Raw genomic sequence first — 23,083 nt, 5'->3', positions numbered from 1 at the left:
TACTTCATATTTTCAACATAACTCTGGTGTTTTTGTAGCTGTTATTGAATGCATATGCCATTTATCATGCTGACATTATTCGAAATAAAATTAAATATATATTTTTGTTTTAGCAAAAAAAAAAAAAAAAAAAGTGGCCCAGAAAACTGCCTCTAGATCTCAGTAACCTGTGCAATTTACAGATTCAACCAAAAGTGTCCAGAGAAGATTCCCAAAAGTGAGAACCTCAAACCGGTTCGAGGTAAGCTCGGCCTTCCGAAGTTGAGATCCTTTGTTTGGAGAACAAGGACACTGTTCTTTTCGGCAACATGTGGAAGTAATTGCGCCAAGCGGCTGCATGGAGCTGGGAGAGGAAAGGGGAGGGGAGGGGGGCGATCATCGGCCTCGGGGCTCTGCTGCGCGCAGAATCACCGGTCTGATGCCCCTCTGCTGTGCCCAGAGATAGGTGATTCATAGCAGCCCATTATTCTCCTATTGCCCGCCAGGAGAGCCCCGAGGTAAGGGGGCTGGCGTGAAAGAGAATAATAATAATAATGGTTGTGCTTCAGGACTCGGTAAACAGCTGACGCATGTGTGCCAGTAAACAGAAGTCCCATTAGTTTTCTGTGGAAAAAAAGAGCGACCCTGATGGTTTCATTTCTTTCAATGCAATTTAAGGGAGACGTGTGTGTGTAAATGAGAAAAGGGGGTGTGATGTGGCTTGTGATATGATGGTGTTGGAGCGCCCTCTATGAGCTCAGCGCTCCACTGTTCCCAGTTTGTGACTGATGCACAAGAGCTGCGTCTATTTACTGAGCTGCCATTCATAACGCAGACAAGAAGTTTAAAAATGCAGTTCTGTAAAATAATCTTGTGATGACGCCTGCTAAGATAAACTTCCAACAACTGCACACGCAAACCAAGAGCATTTGCAAAATGAAGACAGGGAAACAAAATCAAATGCAACATAAATTCCTCAAAAACACATCAGACCTTTTTTCTGTCCTCCAAAAGTTCTCGTTACCACATAAAACCCCATGAAAACGCCATTCCTCCCTTTATTTCGCCGGGGATATTCGTCTGCAACCGTCCCCCAAACGGACTTTTACTCTGAAGAGAGAAGGAGCGCACGAAGGCAGGAGAGGGGGGTGTCATTTCCTGAGAGTTATTTACTTTGAGCCAGATGATTACTTTTTTTGTCTGAGGGGAGGGAGGGAGGACTGTAACATTGAATCAGTTACAGGTCGCTTAGCTGAAGCGCAGTTGTGAGGACGGTCGCGGATGCGGACAGAGGGTCGCACATATGCTCTCACAGCGCAGGATCTCTGAGGATTACAGCCGCTGCAAAGGACCCTTACTGCGCCTTTTGGAGCGACCAATTCACTGTGGATATACTTACACGAAAGGAATATAAAGAGGGGATTACTAAAAGGTAACTGAAAGATTGCTGGGAACCAAAAGATGATTGAAACATTTTTCTTCAGTCTTCAAAAAAAAAGTTTAGGGTGTTTTTTTATCGAATAAATCGTGAGGGATTCAAGATAGAATAATGCTCTATTCTTACATTAGTTTAATTGCAGACTTAATTAGTTTATTCAATTATTTTACGTTCTGGAAAAGTTTCTTTTAAAAGTTTTATTCACCAATAAAAGAATGCTCTGCTGCCCTGCAAGTTGTACCCAACTTCTGCACTAGGCAACGCATTTTATTCCTTTAGATTAGATTTGTGTTCCCCGTGCACCATATGGTCTCACCCCTGGACGCCGAGCAGGGAGATGTCGCTGACTCCGCTGGATAAAAGCGCTCGGTTTCGGCCTCACAGCTGGAGGTGTCACCTCGAAGACTGAAGGCACCATTGTGGGATGCTGCCTGGCATGTAATGGGAAACACATTGGAAATTGTACATCACATTGTTTTCTCGTTTGGCCCTGGAATGTGAGGAATTAAAATGGAAAAATCGGCACTGGAGGCACTGGAATGAGTCCAAGTGAGGCTTCAGAGCTGCAGCCGAGTGGATTCAAGAGAGGGGGGAAAGAAGAAATGAGTGTTTTGGAGCCACGACGCATTCTTCATTAAGCAACACATACCCTGCTGTGTCGCCATGGGATTTTGCATAGGAATACTGCTTGTGGTCAAAACTGCCTAAATAGGTAGACAAGGAGATTTTCAGGACTTTTTTCATGCGTGTTGCACTTCTTTAAAGAAATATTCGCTTCTCAAAATCGTTTCCATGGAAATCAAACTTTGGCCGCGGGATTGAACTGAACCATGGCACCGTCCGTGGAGCGCAGAAAGTTGAGACGAGCCTTATCAGCTGTTGCTTAAATGTATCCAGCGATACATTTGCTATCTGCCACATTTGTCGAGTCGCTTGGTGTGAGCGGGGGAATAAAAGACGAGCAGGACATGCGAGCAGTCTGACTGGCACTCCAGGCTTAGTGAGATTTACGCGTAGAGGATTCTCGCCAAAGCCAAGGCAAAAAAAAAATCCCTTATTGAAATTGTTTTAGACAAGGCGTGTGCACAAACACGTCAAAACGGATTAGACTTTTTGTCAGCTGATTCCCACGCGAATATGTACTTTTGTGCGGAGTGGGCCCGCTAATTATAGAGTTACAGAAACCCAGGTTACCCATGGATAATTTAGGCCGTTTCGGATGAGACAGAGCGGACAGCCACAGGAAGCTATGCAAGGGCCAAATGTTTTATTGTTGGGGACACTGTCCATGGGAGATATAGAATATCGACAGTGGCTCCTAAACGTTTAAAAGAAAGGACAAAAGTTAAATGGTTTTAGTAAGAACAGCTATACATTTTTGGAAATGAAAACCTTAAGAAGCGTTTTCTTCCAGTGAGCGCCTCTCAAGTTGTGTGGCCCCTAATGAAAACCCTGATCCAACATCAGACAGACAGGCAGAGAGACAGAAAGACAGACCTGGGGAATGTGCGCTGGTGACAAAACCAAACTTGACAGGATCTGTGAGATGAGATGAGAAGTCTGCACTAAATCTGTGAATGTCTTAATTATGACCCCAGTAGACATTTCTTTTAAAATACGGTTGGATTAAACAAGAAAAATGCACTTTAGATGTGTGTTTTAGGCCTGGAAATAACAGTTTTAAGTCAAATAAAGGAAAAGGGGACATTTTCCTCAATGAGACAAAAAGAAAAACTCCAGAAAGGCAACTGGGCAAATTTGGAACCGATGATTCAAGGAGCTTTGGTGCCAAAAGGTGGACTGTGTCGCCCTCTACCGACAGCCCTCATGTTCTCTCGGAGCGCAGCGCTGCAGCCACTGGAGCGCCCTGTCTCTCCTCTCCATCCCGTCCGCCATCCATCTTCTAACGCACTGGAATTAACAGACGTGTCACCTTCACCCCATTCAACAAAAAATAATCCACATGATCCTGTGATAAATTTTAGATTGCGACTTTTTTTCAGCGCTGAAATGATGTGGGAGACCACAAGAGCTGCGGCCAAGTCCCCCCAGAATGAGCCCTCTATAAATCTTTGTGGGTTTATTATAGCAAGAGCACATTACCGGAGCAGGAGCGCGCATAGGCTGAGCTTTAAGAAGTCGCCAGATTTATTGATTAAACTGAAATGTTATCTTTGGAATGTGGACACAGTAGTAGGGGATCATATCTTATCAACAAGGACCCAATAATCCAAACCTGCTTTCCTGTGTTTACAGATCAGAACATCCAGTCATGGATGGGGTAAAGGTGTATGTCGTCTTTGGGGGCATCCTGGTGGTGCTGGTTTCAGGTAAACACAGAGTGGTGTGCGTAATATTAATGTTTTTTCTCTTTGTTGACAGTTTCGTTAATGTTTTCAAAACTATCTTTCAGTTACTTCCGGACTGTCTCCACCTACCATTGTGTCCAACGAAGAAGACTTCATCCTGCAGCCAAACTCCATATTCAACATCAGCTGCACCGCTAAAAGAAACGTGGTCTGGGTTGAACCTTTGCCGAAAAACGCCTACGTTTATCCAGGATACCTCACGGCGACACTTTTTATTGACAATGCAACTGTGGAAAACACCGGTTACTACATGTGCACCTATGAAACCCAGGAGGATGACCTGGGGGCTGAACCGGAAGAAGACAATGAGGCGGGAATATATGTGTTCGTCCCAGGTGAATGTGCTTTTTTTTTTGTGTTAACAGTCATGGTTTAAAGTGCGACTAGATAACTGACCAAAAGGCACAATTATTGGGATGGTGGTAAATACTAATAGTAGCATGAGTAGAGAAATCAGAGGAACTAGCTGAGTCATGTTAGTTACCAGGCCAGGGGCGTAGGTTTCATTTCAACATTGAGGGGGCCACATTTTTGGAGCTGGACGGTTCATTAGATGTGCCGTTGGACGATATATACCGTTTGGTTATTCATTGCTCCACACTCTCGTAATGCAGAGCGAACTCTGGGCACAGACGGAGCAGCAAAACACCAGGCACAGTGAAACTTAGCCGTTGCGTTTTTCAGAAGCAGGGGATTGGGGATCCTCTGCCAGAAAAACTTTAACATCAAACACTTAATTTCCTGCATTCTGGTGAATGATTATGCACCACTTTGTGCGCTTTCTAGATTAACTTATGGTGTAAGTGTCTTTAATTTTATCAAAACATAAGTCCTCTGCTACTTTCATGTTTTTATTGAGGTTGGCACATTCACATGTTCAAAGCATTGAGCTGGACGTGTCCCCTGTGCCTATGGACCGAGCATTATCTGTGCTAGCATTGCCACCATACACTGGTCATACCACACCAAGTCTATAGCAGCAAAACCCGAGCATGGATAGATTACTGAACGGGCCTACTGGACACAGGCCTTGAAGTGTCAGAGGGGGACTCCTGAACTTCACTAGCAAAATGTGAAATGTCAAAGTAAAAGGTACTGACCTGGAGATGACACAGAATGACCACAAAGAGACACAAACCAACAAAAAGAGAGAGATGCAAAACCACCACAGTCTGTCTGGCTTGCTCCTAAGTAGGAGAGGTGGTGGGGCCCTTTGCATATGTGTGCCCAGGGGCCCATTGTCTCATAATACACCCATGAGCCCGAGCGTATTAAGAAAGGGTGTTTTATCTCTTAAGAATTCAACTTTTCAACTTATAAAGATTAATGTCTTAGTCTGCGTCTTTAAAAAGTTACGGTCTTGTTTTAAAGAAATGTCGGGTAAAACTGTAAATACATGGTCATTTAAACACTTAGCAACTGTGAAAGAAAGTATGAAAAAGAAGAACAGTGTATCACAAGAGTTCTTTTCAATCAACCATACCCCATTACACAGTGTGACTTATATCCTCTGCTTGAACACCTAGATCCCCAGGTTCCTTTTGTCCCCGAGACCCCTGAAAACCTGGTGGTCCCCATGGACACTGTTGGGGTCCCCATCCCCTGCCGTGTGTCTGACCCTAACTCTCACGTCATCCTGAGGAGTGTCCCCAGTGGACAGGAGATGTCCGCCTATTACGACACCAAGATGGGTTTCTTTGGGAGCCTCTCGCCCGGGAAGTACCAGTGTGAAACCACTGTGAACGGCCAGACTGTCAGAAGTGCCGTTTATACTGTGGAGAGCCAAAGTAAGTCAAAAGTCAAACATCACTGAATATATCTGGATCTGATTAACATGCATTCTCTTTTTAAAATGAACAACTTAGATGAGTCAATTCGTTATTATGTGACTTTTCAAAATTCTTTTATTGGGATAAAGATTAGAAAACTGCACAGCTGCATTCACTCCCCAAGTGTGTTTACCATGCAAGCGTTGCAGGGTGATCTCACTGCATGAGAGCAATGACATTATGTCATTATCACAGGGGGAGATGACTTAACACGTCTGTTTTCACTCTATGTGTGAGTGTGAGTGAGTAATGGCGACCTAGTAAGCCACCACTCTGTGATAAATGAGCTCATGGTAATTAAGATGTCGCTATCTTGGGACCTGCGTGATGACGGTGCTGATGTGTGCTCTCTGGTGGTCTTTCTAGCCCCTGCGGAGATGGAGGATTTCAACGTGGAAGTAAAGGCCAGTGGGGAGGTGCTGAGAGCGGGGCAGCCTTTTAACATCACGTGTGTCGCTCCTGCTGGACTGGGCTTTCAGCAGCAGTGGCTCCATCCTAAAAAACAGGTAAGATCCAGCCCTTTTCTTTTCTGTGTCTTCGTGTTTTTATTTCAATTTTCTCTACTGTATGGCTTCATCCATAATCAGCATTAACTGCTCAGCCTTCTGGCCCTATTTCCTTCAACCCCTTGTCATATTTCCATGTCATTTCCTACCCAGCAGCACTGAGCCTTAAATTAGCAAATAATGGTTTTGGATCTAAACCCACTGTAGCAGCAGCAAGTGGAATATAGCTCTGAGGACGGCCCTTAGTGGTTACAAAGTATGTTAGGAAAGCAGCAACAGAATGTTGTGTCTTCATTATGAGGATGCCAGCCAAAGAGCTCCTGCTGCAGTTAACCCCATGTGCAAGACGCTGACGGGAAGTTCAGGACAAATGGCTTGAGGCAAGCAGGCAGTTCAAAAGAGGTAGAAAAAAACGATAGTAAATCTTTTGACCCTGGCGACCTCATGCCATGTAGGACAGATGCTGTCTGCACATGACAGCTAACTTAACGTTTAATGTTTTTGAAGTGCTAGCTGAAAGGATCCCAAAGAGTTTCTTGTGCAGTTTATGTTTGTTTATATTTATATTCAGATTCTTAATCTATGCAGCACGTTGTGTGTTTTGCTGCATGGGGTTCCTCTAAGCCGTTTTCCAGAGACAGTAAGGGTAGGAACGCTGAAGTCATGACTCCTGGTTTTGGTCTCAGTTGCAATTACAGACTTTTAAAAGGCTCTGTGATCCTGATTTATCTTCTGCGGCCGAGCAAGTGTTTTAACCATTAGCCCTCAGCAGCACGATGAACTGACTCGCATGCATCATACCTGTAAGATGGAAAAAAAACACAGTTAAACAATCCAAATATCTTATTACCAAGATTTTCTCTTTATTCCGGTGAGTCTGATCTCAAACCCATATTGTTCTTCTGTTCCTATAGGCTGTGGATGCAGTTCAGATGAAACAGACTTTCCCTGACCGGGTCATGTACACCCTCAGTATCCCACAAGCCACCACTCAGGACAGCGGCACCTATGAGTGCTCCATCACCCATGAAATCAGCGGAGAGGTCAGAGTCAGCAGCGTGGCCGTCACTGTCTTCGGTAAGACTTTGTCTGGATGCAGGGATGGGCAGTATTTCTATTACTTGTATTTGAAATACATACTTCAAATACATTTTGTAATTTGTATTTGACAAGGCTGATATAAAGCAAATGTAATTTGTAACAAAATACTTTTGAGTGGAGTCATTTTGTATTTAAAATACTCAAAATACTTTCTCCACGAATCATTTTTTTAAAGTTGGGCCCTTCAGTGACCTAGTGGTCTGTTTTACTGGACTGTGCATAACAGGAAATTGTATGTTGTTGTGGTTGATGCTTGGGATGAGTATGCTACAAATTAATTGCCTCATGTGGGATCAATAAAGTTGTCTCAATCTAAATCTGAATCAGTAAATAATATTTTAGGGTAGTCTGCATGTCCCTAGCTTTTTTTTTCTCTATTTCATTTGAAAAAAGTTGAATGCAGGGCTCCAAAGGCTCCAAGTTAGACAGCAAGCAAAAAGAAAAGAACCAAAACAGCCTAACCCTACTACCATCCCACTGGCCAACAAAAGAGAGAAATGAAAAGGCTACTCTCCTGTTGTTAAGTTAGCCTACCTGTTCACTTTTGTATTCATTAACCATTTATTTTTATTCATTTTTCTGTGCAGAGCTTGATGCTTTTATTTGTCTGACTTTTATAGTACACATAGGCCTAATGCTATTCATATGTTATTATCACAGTGTCTGTGAATATTTTATTTCTTGATACAAAAAAAGTTTATGGGCTGTTAAGTCTGGTTAATAAATATAAATACAGTATATATATATATACATAATCAAGTTGTTGTCTGTTAATGGCTTTTCTTAGTTACGCTTAGTTAGTTCTGTGACTGTTCTGCCTTTTTGTGGGGTTCATCAGAGCTTTGTGTATATCCTATAGCCCAAACCTGAATACTCTCACAAACTGTGAGACAACAAGCGCAAATTTGCAACAGCTGCGACCAGATTTGCTACTATCACGCCATTAATGGATGAATCACAGTTGCTCTTTCTGGCATAGTTACATGTGGTCTCTAATTGCAGCATGTACATTTTGAGCATTTTTAGGTCAAGGACTTATTGAGTTATTCACGAAAAGCTTTGTGGACCGACCGACCGACCAACCGACCAACCAACCAACCGACAGAGTGACCTATAGAGCTGCGGGTCGCTGCTAAAAAGAAAAAGAAAAAAAGTATTTTCTGTATTTGAAAATACAAAATACATGTATTTCATTTTGATACATTTATTTGAGGAGTATTTTGTATTTTGTATCAAAACACATTTTGATGTACTTTTGCCCATCTCTGTCTGGATGGATACCTTTAATGAGTCTTCAGCAGGACTGTAATAATGTGAATAAGCGCTCACACCACCAGCTTACACATACTTCATCCAAATATTCTCATCATCATTCAGTTAAATTTGAGGTTTCATGTATGTGCACAAGGTGCTTTCGGTGGTGTGTGGAAGTCATTAAGTGCCATTCGACTGTAAAGCTTCACCTCTGCTTTCAACATCAGCTACTGTGTTTTATGGGATGGCTCCAGCAGATGTGTGTCAGACCTTCATTTCACCTCTCTGTCACTCTGCATTCATCTCAATTCTCGCTCTGCTGTCCTGCTGTTTTTACACACTGGATCCATTTCTTTATCCATTTTCATCCTCGATGATCCCCTGCTTATTCCTGTCTTATTTTCTGTCTCTCACCTCAGACGACAATTCCTTTGTGGCACTGGACCACAGCGGGATTCTAGCTACGGAGTTTGTCAGCCTGCTAAAGGAGACAGAGTTTATGATCCTCATTGATGCCTACCCGGCCCCCAAAGTGACGTGGCTGAAGGACGGCAAAGCCATGCCACAGACCTACTACATCTTCACCAAAACTAGCCACCTTGGAGGGAATCGGTGAGAATAAATATGTGTTAATATGTCAGTAGAATAAATAAATAAATAAAATAGTTTGATGTTTAAGGAAATACAATTATTTGCTTTCCTGCCAAGAGCTGGGGGAGAGGATAACCCTCTCTGGATCGTAAATATGAAGCTGTAGCCAGGAGATGGTTAGCTTGGAATAAAGACTGTAAACGGCTAGCCTGGCTCTGTGCAAAGGTAACAAAGTCAGTCTGCCAGCTTACTGATTTACGTGCTACATCTTGTTTGTTGAATTTGTACAAAAACAAAAGTGTAAACGGAAAAGACTATTTGTATATCAGTTACTCACCATGTGTTACATTGAGTTTGTGAAGGAAACTTCGTCTTATGCCTCTACGTTGATCAAAGAATCCAAAAAAGGAGGGGCCTGCATTTAACAGCAGCAAAACTATATAGAAATATTCGTTTACAAACTCTCACTAAAACTCGTCTGGTATAGTTCAAATCTCACTTATCCAGTTGTATGCTCAGTGCTTCCCAAACAGACAGCCCTTTTCAACTGGGAACTAAACGGAGAGTTAAACTTACCTATGCTCTCTTCAAGGCCAGACTCCATTGACAGAAATAGTCATTTTACCTGGCTGAACACAGGAGCTGCTGGTCCACCACTGCCTTGATCAGTTAGTTTGTTTGTGTTATTGTGTGACTTTGGTGAATCCGAAACTTCCTGGATGCTTCATTTATCACTGGCATGCAAGAAAAACAAAGATTTCCTCACAAATTCAACGTAACACCGGGTGAGTAATTGATATACAAGTGGTCGTTTGGGGAGTGAAGCATTCCTTTAAAAAGACAATTTGGCATTTTACAGGCAGGTATGTGATGGACTTCTTTTTGGCAGGGTGCAGTACCTTCCTGGAGGAATAGTCCGGCACATAACCCCCTGTAAAACCATAACCTGTCATTTTAAAACTTTCAAACTGGGAGTGCATTGGTAGCTTAGTGGTTAAAATGCATTACATGTAATCACAACACCACAAATTCCAGTCTTGGGACCTTTGTCGCATGTCACACCCCTCTCTCCCAGTTTCTACACTGTCCTCTGTCAAATAATGGTCAAAATGATGGCATCAGTGAGATGAAGAGGTGCTGGTAGGTGGGTTTGTTACCTTCAGACAGAGCCAGGCTAGCTGTTTCCCCCCTGTTTCCTGTCTTTATGCAAAGTTAAGCTAGCCACCTGCTGGCTCCAGCTTCACATTTAACGCACAAGTTTGAAGTGCATCAGTCCTCCCATCTAACTCTGCAACAAAGCAGATATTTCCCAAATACTCAACAATCCCTTTAGATGCCAAAAATATTTGTTAATTGTCTTCTCACAGGTATCAAAGCATTCTGACACTACGGCAGCCTCTGGTGAAACACAACGGGAACTATACCATCACAGCCCTCAGTGGCTCTAGCACTGCTCACTTCTCTTTTACCATCAAAGTGAAAGGTAAGATAGACGCGACAGATACAATATAGAGATAGATAGGGGATTTGTGATCTGTGACTGAGTGTTGGTCATGTCTTTCTTTCAGCCCCTACCGCAATGATGTTCCCACCATCCTCAGCCCCTCAACTGCTGCCTCAGGTAGAGGAGATGGTGGTGCCTCTCCACACTCCTTTCACCTTGACCTGTCGGGGAGAGGCAAAGCTAGTCTGGGACACTCCGCTCGATGTGCACGAGCAATCACTGGAGGACAACAGTGGCTTGTTTGTCACCACTGTCATTGTGGAAGAAGCCACTGCAATGCACACCGGCTACTACACATGCCTCTACAGCAACAATACTATCAATGATACGGAGGGCAGCAGCATCTATATCTATGTGCCAGGTACACAGCAGCTCTGAGCTTGTGTGTTTTTATGATTTGACTTGTTGATTATCTGGTCTGTGAAACTTATATTACTCCACCTCAGATGCAGATGTTCCCTTTCTGCCTTCGCCGCTGTTTTTTGGCAACCATGTCCTGTCCGGCCAAAAGGAGATGGAGATCCAGTGTCGAGTGTCTGATCCCAGTGCTAACGTGACCCTGATTAACGTCGACACCCAGCAGCCTGTGCCTAATGTTTATGACAGCAAGAGGGGTGCTTTGGGGGTATTCCCTGCTGGAACCTATATCTGTATAGCCCTTATAAATGGAGTGGAGCACTACAGCGGAGAATACATCGTCCACGGCTGGACAGGTGCATGTTCACATTTTTGAATGCATATATCTGTGCCAGCAATTGTGTGTAATGTGTGTTTACCTTTCAAGTCTAATCAGTCAGCTCCGTGTTTCCTTTGATGGATCCGTGTCCTTGCACATTTTGACCCTGTCAATTGTTGTATCTCAGGTGGCGGTGCGCTGCAGGTGGAGCTGAAGGCCAAACGGACTGCTCTGCTGGTAGGAGACACCATCACAGTCTACTGTGTGGCTCGGGGATCTGAGATACTGGAAGACCACTGGAAATACCCTGGCAAACTGGTGAGGACACACATCATCTTATGGCGCACGAGAAACAAACGGCTTGTGTGTTTATGTGTCAGTCTGCCAATAGTCCCATTGCACAGTGGTTTGAAAATCAAAGCCTCTGATTTTTTTTTTTTTCGTTCAACAGAGTAATCGTGCTTTTAAAACAGTGCATGACAACAAGCGGGATCGGGAGATCCTCTACACCCTCACAATTCCACAGGCCTCAACCAAAGACAGCGGCATCTACTCTTGCTCCATCACTGACATTATTAGCGAAGAGCATCAAACAAAGCAGCTAGCTATCGAAGTTTTTGGTATGAAGGATGTATTTTGTTAACTTGGCATTATTTCACAAATAATCTCTTCCCGGTGGCGATGAATAATTGCTGACTGTCTGTCGGCCTCTCCTCTTTTTCAACAGCAAGTGAGTTTATGTCCGTGTGGCCAGAGTTCGGAGAATATGAATCAGCAGAGCTGGATGAGGTCCGCGAGTTCAGGGCTGAAATTGAATCCTTCCCCAGTGCTCATGTCACTTGGCTCAAAGATGGCATCCCACTCAGCGATGTGACAGCAGAGATCTCCACCAGCCTCCGGCAGCTCACCGAGACCAGGTGAGACTCCCATACAGAGTCAACTAATGACAAGCTCAAAGCTGACCTTCCCACACATTATCCAGGCCTGTCATTACATTCAATGACTGTGTGTTTATAGCAGTTTCTGGATTTGTTGCTCTGTTTAGGTACATGAGTGTTCTTACCCTGATCCGAGCAAAGGAGGAGGACAGCGGGAACTACACCATGCGAGTGGAGAATGGAGACCAAAGACGTGATGTTGGATTAATCCTGGAGGTGAAAGGTCAGAGAAAGGAATGCCACACGCCTTTCATTATCTTTTATTTCCTTGCTTTCCTGAACGTTTAGCACCCAGTTACAGTCTGTCTTTTCCTCACGTTTTTACACACACTTTGCTTACCCTGCTCTGTTGGACTATGTTACAGTGCCTGCAGTCATTGTGGACCTGATGGACATCCACCATGGTTCGGCCACAGGCCAGTCTGTGGTCTGCATTACAAGAGGGCAGCCCACTCCGATAGTGGAGTGGTTCGTCTGCAAGAACATCAAACAGTAAGTTTTCATCTCAACAGCCAACAGAGATGCTTCCAGACTTCTCAATCCACATACATGCAGACTGCACACTTTAATTGCTAACTGTCTTTTCCCTTTGTTCACATTAAGTTGTGCCAATGACTCGTCTTCCTGGGTACTCCTCCCCGCCAACTCCACGGAGATCACAATGGACTCGCACATTGACGAGGATAGTAACTTGGAAAGCCAAGTCATGTTTGGGCATCTGGAAAGCACACTGGCAGTGCGCTGCCTGGCCAAGAACGAAATGGCCACCGTCAGCAGGGAGGTCAAACTGGTGTCCAATGGTAAGAACAAAGAACCTCTTTAAACAGCTTTCAGTCTGACATTTGATGTTGTTGTTTCCAGCTTGTTTCCTCTTAAGTTGCTTCCATTTCTGACACTCAGAGTGTGACAGGCTTTGTGAGTGACTGTGTTCGGGGCTGGGTTAGCGCTGTCAGTGTTACAGCAGCTGTCAGATGATGAGTTTGTGGCGAGACAGCTGATAGGGGGCTGCGCTTTAGCCATGAGGAAGGGGCTCTCATTCTGACAGCTAATTCTGGGAAGCAAGAGATCGTTAGGCCATTTGGTATTTCCAGATGAGCTTTAAACCCCCCTCATGCCCTACCCCTACTCCCCCGCAGCCTAAGTGCTTGGACCCCTCCCCCACCCCCACTTCCGTGTTATCTTCCCAGCATACCTTTTGGTCCCAGTAATCTGAGCATCCTATGGATTTAATGCTTTCTTATGCCTGATAGATGACATTTGCTATGCGCGCACAGAATGCATTTCCTTGCAAGCATTTCATTTTGTCATTACAACAGACACATGTTGCATCCATGTGATCAATGCGCTCTCCATCTAACTTGTGCAATGGCTGGCTCTCCTCCTGAACAGGCCCTCACCCAGAGCTGACTGTAGCTGCTGCTGTGCTGGTGCTCCTGGTCATTGTCATCATCTCACTCATTGTCTTGGTTGTTATCTGGAAGCAGGTACTGTTGCCACCATTCTGCATTCATTCTCACATATTCACTCTCATCTATTCTGCTACTCTCCCACTTGTTTATGTATTTGGAAAATGTGTTTTTTGGAGCAAATTAGCCACCTTGCAAAATGAAGCCTGGATTTCCTGATTCATGTTTTCAGATTAAGACTGCAGTGATTTCAATGTAAATGTTAATATCAGTTGTTTTTGGGTATCCACCAAAAGGCTTCTAAATGCTTGCTTCTAAAGTCTCCTGAGCTAATAAATAAAACAAAATTTGTGGGCAGACTTTGCAAGGCTAGAAAATTGCTGTTAAAAACATCTGAGAATGTTGAAACGGTCCCAAAGGCCAAGTATCGCAAAGGTTATTTAATAAGCTCTTATATGTGTTTTGTCTTCCAGAAACCACGGTACGAGATCCGCTGGAGGGTCATAGAGTCTGTGAGCCCAGATGGCCATGAGTACATCTATGTGGATCCCATGCAGCTTCCCTACGACTCCAGATGGGAGTTTCCCCGTGACAGACTTGTGCTCGGTGAGCTGATTGTGATTTTCGATGTGCTTAAGCTGCAGTCTTGTCCCGGTGGCTCTGCAGCCTCCCTGCAGGGATGTTCCGGCCAGGATGTCTCACTCAGTCTTTGAAGTGAAGCTGTCATAAGCTTATCAGGCTTGGGCAGAAGGGGTTTGCTGGCTGGGCTTCGGTTTGCCTCAGTGATCAAGGAGACATGCAGCCACTGGAAGAGTCACAGATGAGAAAGCAGAAGCATCCAAAGTGCATGCATGAGTTTGTATGGCTGTGTTTGTGCAGGTTGTTGTTTTTCTTTGTTGATAATTGATCTGTGTTTTTCCTCAGGCCGTATCCTGGGCTCTGGAGCCTTTGGAAAGGTTGTAGAGGGCACCGCCTACGGACTCAGCCGCTCCCAACCTGTCATGAAGGTGGCAGTGAAGATGCTGAAACGTGAGTTGAAGAAATTAAAATTGGATTACAATTACAAGAAATTCAAGCCATGCTGCTTTTAGTCATCTGATATGATTCTGTATATCAATGAAGCTCACGAGTTACGGGGATTGGTCAGGTGAGGGCACCTGTTGTTACTACTGCAACTCATATACAGTGGAGGCTGTAACAGTGACATGGCAATTAGGGAACTTTTAATCCCTTGGTGCCGAACTGTGGCAATTTGTGCCAAAATGGCACCCATTGTTGGAGTCAAAACACAGTCAAATCTGAACTCACAAACGGGATACACAGACTTTAAAGCTAGGTGCACAACCTAACACATCGACGGATTGACGATGACCGGAAGTCATTCATTCCAATGGAGGTGAAAATGACGGATAGTAACAGACTAGCGCACAGCACGGCAGCGGTTCCGTTGACCATCGGACCATGGAGGTGCTGGATTTTTCCTACTCGGGTGTTGACAACATGGGAGAAATGGAACGTTACGGTGCTGGAAGTAGGAAATAAATTGCAATTGCAGTAAACAAACAATATTTCATTTACTTATGCAAAAGAAAAATAAGCATAAGCTTTGTTTCCACTATTAAAAGTGATTGTTGACCATAGGTTGATTTCTATGCGGTTGATAATTAATCTATATTTTCGAATTTTGCACTCATTTCCATAGCCTATTTCGCGCCTAAATATCAGCTCTTTCAATAGTACACTACTCAACTCGTCTCAGTTCAGTTGGTACAGTGACAGTCAACATGAGAGATCTTTGCAGGAAGATATTGCTAGCACTTCTGCTGGATGACTTCGCTAACAGCTCTCGCCAACAGCACGCTAGCTACCCGCTCGCATCTGGCCAGGTCCGCCAACAACGGAACCTCACGGTGTTGTTCTGGGGGTGGGGAATGCGTTGGGGAGACGCTCCATTGAAACAGGAAAAATAGGTTGTGCACTCGGCGTAAGATTCAGTGTGACTGACACTTTACAAGGATCTCTCAGTGTCTCTCAGATATGCGAATAAACACAAAGAAATCAAAGAAAAAAGATATTTCTCATAACTCCAGATGTGCCTGAGAATTCAAACATTTTTAACTTCTGTTAAGTATCAAAGTAATCCAGTGATAGTCGTCTGTACATCCATGAGTGCATTGCAAATGGGAATTGGTAATAGCATATTCGGCATACCTTTAATGGTGCCAAATTGCTAAATGGCGGTGTAGACAGGAGGTGCCATAAATCAATGTCTGTAAAACACTGCAATAAATTTAATCAGTGGCACAAAATATTAGGCCTGCTAAACCATTTAAAATGTTACTGAAAACACAGACAGATGTATGTGTAACAACAACTCACATGCTGATTTTATTCAACTGGTGCAGAACTTTGTACCTGTAGAGGCAGAGAAGCGGAAGAGGTGGTAGAAAGGAAAATAGTGAAGAATCTTCAGGATAATAAATACACTTTTTTTTACAACAAGATAAAGCAATCAGTTAGTTAATCATATGAAAGAGGTCTTGGCTCAATGCATTATATTTTGACTTGTTTGATGGTTTGTTTACGCACAATGATAGTCATGGTTTCTGCACCTTCTTTCAGCTACAGCACGCTCCAGTGAGAAACAGGCCCTGATGTCTGAACTGAAGATCATGACTCATCTTGGACCGCATCTCAACATTGTTAACCTCCTGGGAGCCTGCACCAAATCAGGTGATTGATACACACACAAACTGCAAACATAAAGACACACACACTCCTTCATAGGGAAACACATACTGTATAATAACAGTTTGGTTGTAACCATTGTTGCCTCTCCCTTGCAATTTTGTCACCACTTTACAAAGAGACACACAATAAAGCCTACGTTCATGCTGCCAAAAACCTGCACGCACATCCACACACACTCACTCAGATTTGGCATTTGTGCACATTTACAGCTCTAACAGCCAAAAAAGATTGACAGCCCCGTCTCAGCTCTTGGTGGGTGTGGTATTTTAATAGGCTTTTTATGGGAAAGTGGAGGCTTGCCCTTGTGACTGTGCTTTTAGCCTTTATGAGCCTCTGATAAGATTAGCCTGCAGACTGACGCTGATGCACGACTTTATCTGTTCTGTCCAGGCCCTATCTACATAATCACTGAGTACTGCTTCTACGGGGACCTGGTCAACTACCTGCACAAGAACAGGGAGAACTTCCTCAGCCTGAACCTGGAGAAGAGTAAAAAAGAGCTGGATATCTTTGGAATCAACCCTGCAGATGAGAGCAGCAGGAGGTATTCAATATGTGTTTCTAAGCTTGCATACATTTACATTTTTTTATCTTGAATAATCTCTGTATTTCAGACACTTACTGTGTTTGGAAAATGTTATAAAATGGACAAAAACATACACTTAACTACACGTTTTACATCAATTCCCCTTTGCCACTCCCAAATATTACAGCCCAACAATTTGCACAATTGCCTCACACACACTCACATTCTCCCCTTTCCCTAATCAGTAACTCTATCGCCATTTTCTCCATGGTTGAGGAGATTGTCTGGCGTCTTCGCCTAATCAAATCGCAGTCTGAAGTGGTTTCGGCTTTCAACCTAATTTCATTGTATTGGAGGTACCTGTTAATTCTGTCCAACCCAGACGTTCATGGTGAAACAGCAGCCCTCTCTCTCCCTCCCTCCAAGGCTCATCTGTGTTGATGGATGACTCACAGTGACCACACCTCGAATTGACCATAACATGATTTAATCCTGGCTACCATGTTAGGCTCAACCACATCTTCCTCTAACCCCAGCCGGAGGGAGGGAGAGGATTTAAGGGCACATTGACGTACACACAAACGGGGACTGAAAAAGATGTATAACATAATGTATTATCACTGTATATGGCTCATTATTCCCACAACCTGTCCTCGCCTCGTCGCTAACAGTTTCCTCTTTCCACACAGTTATGTGATCCTGTCCTTCGAGAGCAAAGGAGACTACATGGACATGAAGCAGGCCGACAACACTCAATATGTCCCCATGCTGGAGATGAGCAATGCCTCCAAGTACTCGGACATCCAGAGGTCTAACTATGACCACCCACCCTCTCAGAAAGGTACACACATACAATCCCGTCCTCTTCTCTCTGTCCTGCTTTCCATTCTCTCCACTCTGAGTTATTGGTGTGGACTCGCTTGGCCTCAGTGCTGTGTTTGAGTCAGTGTTGGTTGAGGGGTACACCCTTGTCAGAATTTAGGACTGGTACAGCCCTGTAATTACATGGAGAGGATAATTGTAGCACACGCATAATAATGCCCAGTTTCTCCCTGCCATTAGTAAAAGCCAGGTTTGAGCAGCCAGTACTATATTTACAATACATGTTGAACATATACTCATGGTGTTTTCTGTGTGTGTTTTCTAAACCAGAGGGCGAGATGGATGAGCTGCTGTCAGATGACATGAACGAGGGCCTCAGCACCACTGATCTGCTCAGTTTTACCTATCAGGTGGCCAAAGGCATGGAGTTTCTAGCTTCCAAAAATGTAAGTTATGTCCACAGTGACGAAAATGTGGAAAAATGGACGAAACTTATTTTTATACTTTTTTTTTTTAATACGCATTTGTACAGCTGAGGTTTGCATACCGCATATAAGTCCTGCAGCCTCACATTCCCCTGCTTCCCACTGGTTGTGGATTTTGCACTGTGTCCTATATGGTGACAGCAGTGCTGGCCAAAGGGAACTGAGGAAATCAGCAGTTGTGTGATAAGCAGTCCCGCGGAGGCTGCTGAGCCCACTCAGGAGGGAGGCCAGGGGCTGAATATAGTAGCCGCACAACCAGGGCTAGAATTACCGGGCAGGGACACGCTGCAGCCAGAAGCTATTCATTCAGCTTCATAGTTATTATCCCTAAATATCCAGTGGTCACAGACATCCCTCCAACTGGCATGTTTACACAAAGACCATGCTTTATAAAGCAATATGAAACGTCATTAAAAATGAACTCGGCTGAAATGAAATACATACAGAAATAGATAGCTGTGGGAGCAAAATGTGTTGGGAACGGGTGGAACTGAGGAGTGACAACAATAAGTGTATGATGCAATAAGCTGCTAAACACCTTTGCTTATGCTCTTTTTGCAGTGTGTACATCGGGACCTCGCCGCCAGGAACGTCCTCCTCTCTCAAGGCAAGATAGTGAAGATCTGTGACTTCGGACTGGCCCGAGACATCATGCATGACAACAACTATGTCTCCAAAGGGAGTGTAAGTCTCTGCGCATCACTGTGCCTAAAACATGGCTTTAATATTGTTTTCCATGATGGCTTTGCAAGTGTGACTGAACGTTTCCTCTTTCCATCATAACACAGACTTTCCTGCCAGTGAAGTGGATGGCGCCAGAGAGTATTTTTGACAACATGTACACCACTCTCAGTGATGTTTGGTCCTATGGCATCCTCCTCTGGGAGATCTTCTCCCTAGGTGAGCCTCTGCGAACATCTATTAGAGAATTGAAATCCTCGAGACTGGAGTTGTTGGATGATTAACTCATGAGAATCTGTTTTGGTCTGAAGGTGGCACCCCATACCCGGGGATGGTGGTGGATTCGAGCTTCTACAACAAGATCAAGAGTGGATACAGGATGTCCAAACCAGAGCATGCACCCTCTGACGTGTACGTGATAATTCCCATGATGACTGTACTGTTGCTGCACATTACATTACCTAACATCCTCTCAGACGAGGAATGCGCTGGGCTGTAAACTCAGAACAGTTTGTTTCTGAACTGTGATATACAGTGGCTGACATGAGTCATGGCAAAATTACAAAGCACAGGACAAGTCGTACTGTTCTCTGTGGTAACATCGCCTGTTTTTTGCTTTTTTCAGGTATGAGATGATGATGAAGTGCTGGAACAGCGAGCCGGAGAAGAGGCCTTCTTTCATGGGTCTGAGTGAAACTGTATCGTCTTTGCTTCCCTCCAGCTACAAGAGGGTGAGTCTCCTTGTGACCTCTCACGTCCTCAGACCTCTTTGGAGTCTTAACACCTGCTTTCTAGTTTACAACCTCTCATTCTTGACCCCATGTTTGGACCTGCACATTCTGCTCTTCTCGCTCTTTTGGCATTTTCTGGCTGTTGTTTGCCTTTTTTTAGAAGTCAAAGTTTCCTCGTTCATACTTTTGTTTTTAACAGTGTTGCAAAGCAAAGTACAGGTTGAAAATAATTTAAATACACTCTTAAAAGTAGCAGGCTGTTCATTTAAAACCCCTTCCGCTTCCTAAGAGAGCGCATTAGGAGTGTTACTGTGGGCTCACTGTGTTTCTGTGAAACCAAAACCTACAAGTGATTAGAGCGCAACAGCAGCAGCTGGATGTCAGAGCGGCTGGCCTCAGACTGTGTAATGACGCAGCCTCAGTTCTCGCCTCCACCACCCAACCTTAATTACCCCATTAAACTCCACACCGCACATGGCACATCAAAACAGCTCTACCTCTGCCTCCTTCACAGAGCTTTAATGGCTGTAGGGCAGAGGAGGAACTGGCTAAAACAAGAGCCAGTTCTTGTTTTAGCACCTTGGGCTTGGATGGGATGTGTGATTTTCAGTTTGGGTCGCACCATCCAGCTGGCAACACAACCAGCGATCACACTCGTACTACAGCTCTCCTGTTGCTTTGTAGAGCTTTATTAATTCTGTGCTCACACTTGTACGCTACACTGTATTAAATTAAGCGTTTAATTCTAATGTATCCGTGTATTTTGTGCAGCACTATGAGAGGGTGAACCACGAGTTCCTGAAAAGCGACCACCCCGCTGTGACTCGGGTGTGCATGGAAAACGACGACGCCTACATTGGCATCACCTACAAAAACCAGGGCAAGCTGAAGGACAGGGAAAGCGGCTTCGACGAGCAGCGGCTGAGCTCTGACAGCGGCTATATCATTCCCCTCCCCGACTTGGACCCTATATCTGATGAAGAATATGGAAAGAGGAACAGACACGGGTAAATGGAACCAAAAGTTTACCTCCTCTACTCTATGTTGTCTCTATGGTGCACCACAGATGACACTAACCTGTGTTTTTTGTGTCCCCCACAGCTCTCAGACATCTGAGGAGAGCGCCATTGAGACGGGCTCCAGCAGCTCCACCTTTGCTAAGCGCGAGGGTGAGACTCTGGAGGACATCACGCTGCTGGACGAGATGTGTCTGGACTGTAGCGACCTGGGGGAGGACAGCTTCCTGTGACAACTACCAAGCTTGTAGAGCAGAAGCAGTGAGGAAAAGGGGGTGTAAGGAGACAGGAAACTAGAGGGAAAAAAAACTTGTAAATCAACCAAAGACTCTGGCTGTCGACCCTCAATTCTTCCTCCATTCCTCCTCCTTGACCTGCCGATCACAAGACAGAACAAAACCACTTCACTGTCTGGATGCGTCTGTGGTGACAGTACGGTACACCCTGTCCTTCTCCCTGGACACTGCCCCCTGTTGGGCTGGAGGAGTGAGAGAGCATTAATGAAAACCTGACATCAAGGAATCAAAGAACCACCGAGCCTGTGTCGGACCTGTCTAGATAGAAAAAGATTGTCTTTTTAATCTGCAGAGCTTTATTCCATCGGGCATTCTTTAAACAGCAATATAAGCAAGAAGGGACGAATTCACCATGTTGGTCAGCAACTCTAAATGAACACTACAGGATGTCATTCACATGATATATATTTAACCACTACAGATGCACTAAACTAAATGAGTCCAATACTAGCAACAGCGTTGGCAGGTAAACTCACTTCACACTCACCTGCTGCAAGAGAAGCACCTGATGCTGGCACAATCAGTCGCAGTACTCAGATCTGAAAGCACAAAATCTGGACTGTGTTTTGTTTATGACCATATAGTGTTTTCAATGGCGGAATAAGTGGGGTAATTCAAGTTTATTTTTTTACGTCATCATTATGTAAACGTGTTATTTGTGAATATCAAGTCGATGTGGACCATAGATGTTTGAATGGTTATGAGAATAGAGCTTTTGAGTTGCAGTGCCTCAACTGTCACCTTTCGCCCGAATGCAACATAATGTTCTCAAATGTCATCCCTGACGACATCAGTCATATGAATCATATGGGCTTTGAAAAACAAAATGAAGCATGATTGTATTGTAAATAGCTCGAGAGTTGTTTTTTAAGAGAGACTTATTGGGATAACAGTATTTCATGTAAGAACATATTAAGCTTCTGCACCCTCACTCGCCCTGCTGGAGCCAATACACGACAACAAAGGAAATATAATTTCCCTCAATTGGACTCACATAAAAACATTTGCCATCATAGTGGGCAGCATGGTCTTTGACAATATTTGCTGACTAGATATATTCACATTTTAATATATGATATGGATAGTAATTTACGTCAAAAACAGGAACATAAAGGGATGAAAATAAAACCCAGTTCATCAGGTCAGTATTTGAAAAAAGAACATTTAAATGTATGTCTTCCAGTCTCATATTTTATCTGCTGTCCTGATGTTTAGTAGCAGGTTCTAGTTATACGAAGACACTAGATGGACTAGAGATTCATGTCGATCTGATGTTATACATCAGTTATGTGTAGACTCTTTGTAATCCTCCGTATCTTCCAGCTACTGTACCAGCTGTGCCACTGCCTCTGCCTCTTCCTGTTGACTGTGATATAATCTGCAATCAGTTGTTGCACTTTCCTCTTTTTGTCCTCCATTTTGTTTTGGATGTTGCAGAAGAAAAGAAAAGAGAAAAAAAAAGTACGACAGAAAGGTCTTGCTTTGGCTTTAGATGTTTTAAAGCTGTGTGGATGTGAATGTTTGTGCCGCAGGTGAGCGATGTGTCGACGGTACAGTATCTGTAATTATAGGTAATCACACCCAATATGATGATTTAATACTATGTTTCATTATGTTACATCGTGTACATTCAGATGATTTATATTTCAATAAATGATTTATAATGTAAAAAAAAAAAAGACATGTTCTCCTGCTCTCTGGGGTTTTAAAGGATTACACAACCAAAGAGAAATAACATTAGTAATAGAAAAGGATTTATGAGGTGCATGTGTATTGAGAGGGAAAAATGGCCAAATAAAGAATTGTAATGTACTTTTTTTGTCCACGGGGGTATTAGATGCAATAGACGATGCAGCATTCCTGGACAAGAATATTGAGACTCATTTTATGTATTTGCCAACATAACATATTGATAAGTAAAATCAGTATGAATAATACAAGACTGGAAAAGGAAATGCCCTCTGCACATGTGGGCATTATCACACACACAGGCACTGACACACACAAAGAACTAGTGGAGGAAATACACAGATCATTAATACTAGATAAGAATACAAATGCATACGTGTAAAAATACTCCATTACAAGCATAAATCCCTGTAAAAGTAAAATGTTCCCTGTGATTGTATTATTATATATGACATTATTATTTATAGTGATGCAACAATGTGTGAACAAAATTTT

At 43.7% G+C, this 23,083-nt stretch overlaps 1 protein-coding gene across 1 annotated transcript; it reads left to right on the top strand.

Moving 5' to 3' along the window:
* The first annotated feature begins 1,196 nt into the window (after nucleotides 1–1,196).
* On the top strand, nucleotides 1,197–22,578 carry pdgfra (platelet-derived growth factor receptor, alpha polypeptide). The gene is made up of 29 exons (XM_033621075.2): nucleotides 1,197–1,411; nucleotides 3,674–3,747; nucleotides 3,831–4,121; nucleotides 5,313–5,573; nucleotides 5,982–6,121; nucleotides 7,036–7,198; nucleotides 8,896–9,088; nucleotides 10,435–10,550; nucleotides 10,636–10,932; nucleotides 11,018–11,284; nucleotides 11,435–11,565; nucleotides 11,699–11,867; nucleotides 11,975–12,164; nucleotides 12,293–12,408; nucleotides 12,551–12,677; nucleotides 12,789–12,985; nucleotides 13,575–13,669; nucleotides 14,065–14,197; nucleotides 14,516–14,620; nucleotides 16,214–16,324; nucleotides 16,733–16,886; nucleotides 17,558–17,709; nucleotides 18,021–18,136; nucleotides 18,737–18,859; nucleotides 18,964–19,075; nucleotides 19,168–19,267; nucleotides 19,482–19,587; nucleotides 20,359–20,594; nucleotides 20,689–22,578. Exons 2-29 carry the CDS (start codon nucleotides 3,690–3,692, stop codon nucleotides 20,834–20,836), a joined length of 4,407 nt encoding a protein of 1,468 aa, XP_033476966.1. The 5' UTR covers nucleotides 1,197–1,411; nucleotides 3,674–3,689; the 3' UTR covers nucleotides 20,837–22,578.
* Nucleotides 22,579–23,083: the final 505 nt, after the last annotated feature.

This window comes from Epinephelus lanceolatus, chromosome 6 (genome assembly GCF_041903045.1).
Source record: "Epinephelus lanceolatus isolate andai-2023 chromosome 6, ASM4190304v1, whole genome shotgun sequence".
Classification (NCBI taxonomy): domain Eukaryota; kingdom Metazoa; phylum Chordata; class Actinopteri; order Perciformes; family Serranidae; genus Epinephelus; species Epinephelus lanceolatus.
The sequence above is the reverse complement of the archived record's forward strand: the minus strand, read 5'-3'. Positions and strand labels throughout refer to the sequence as shown.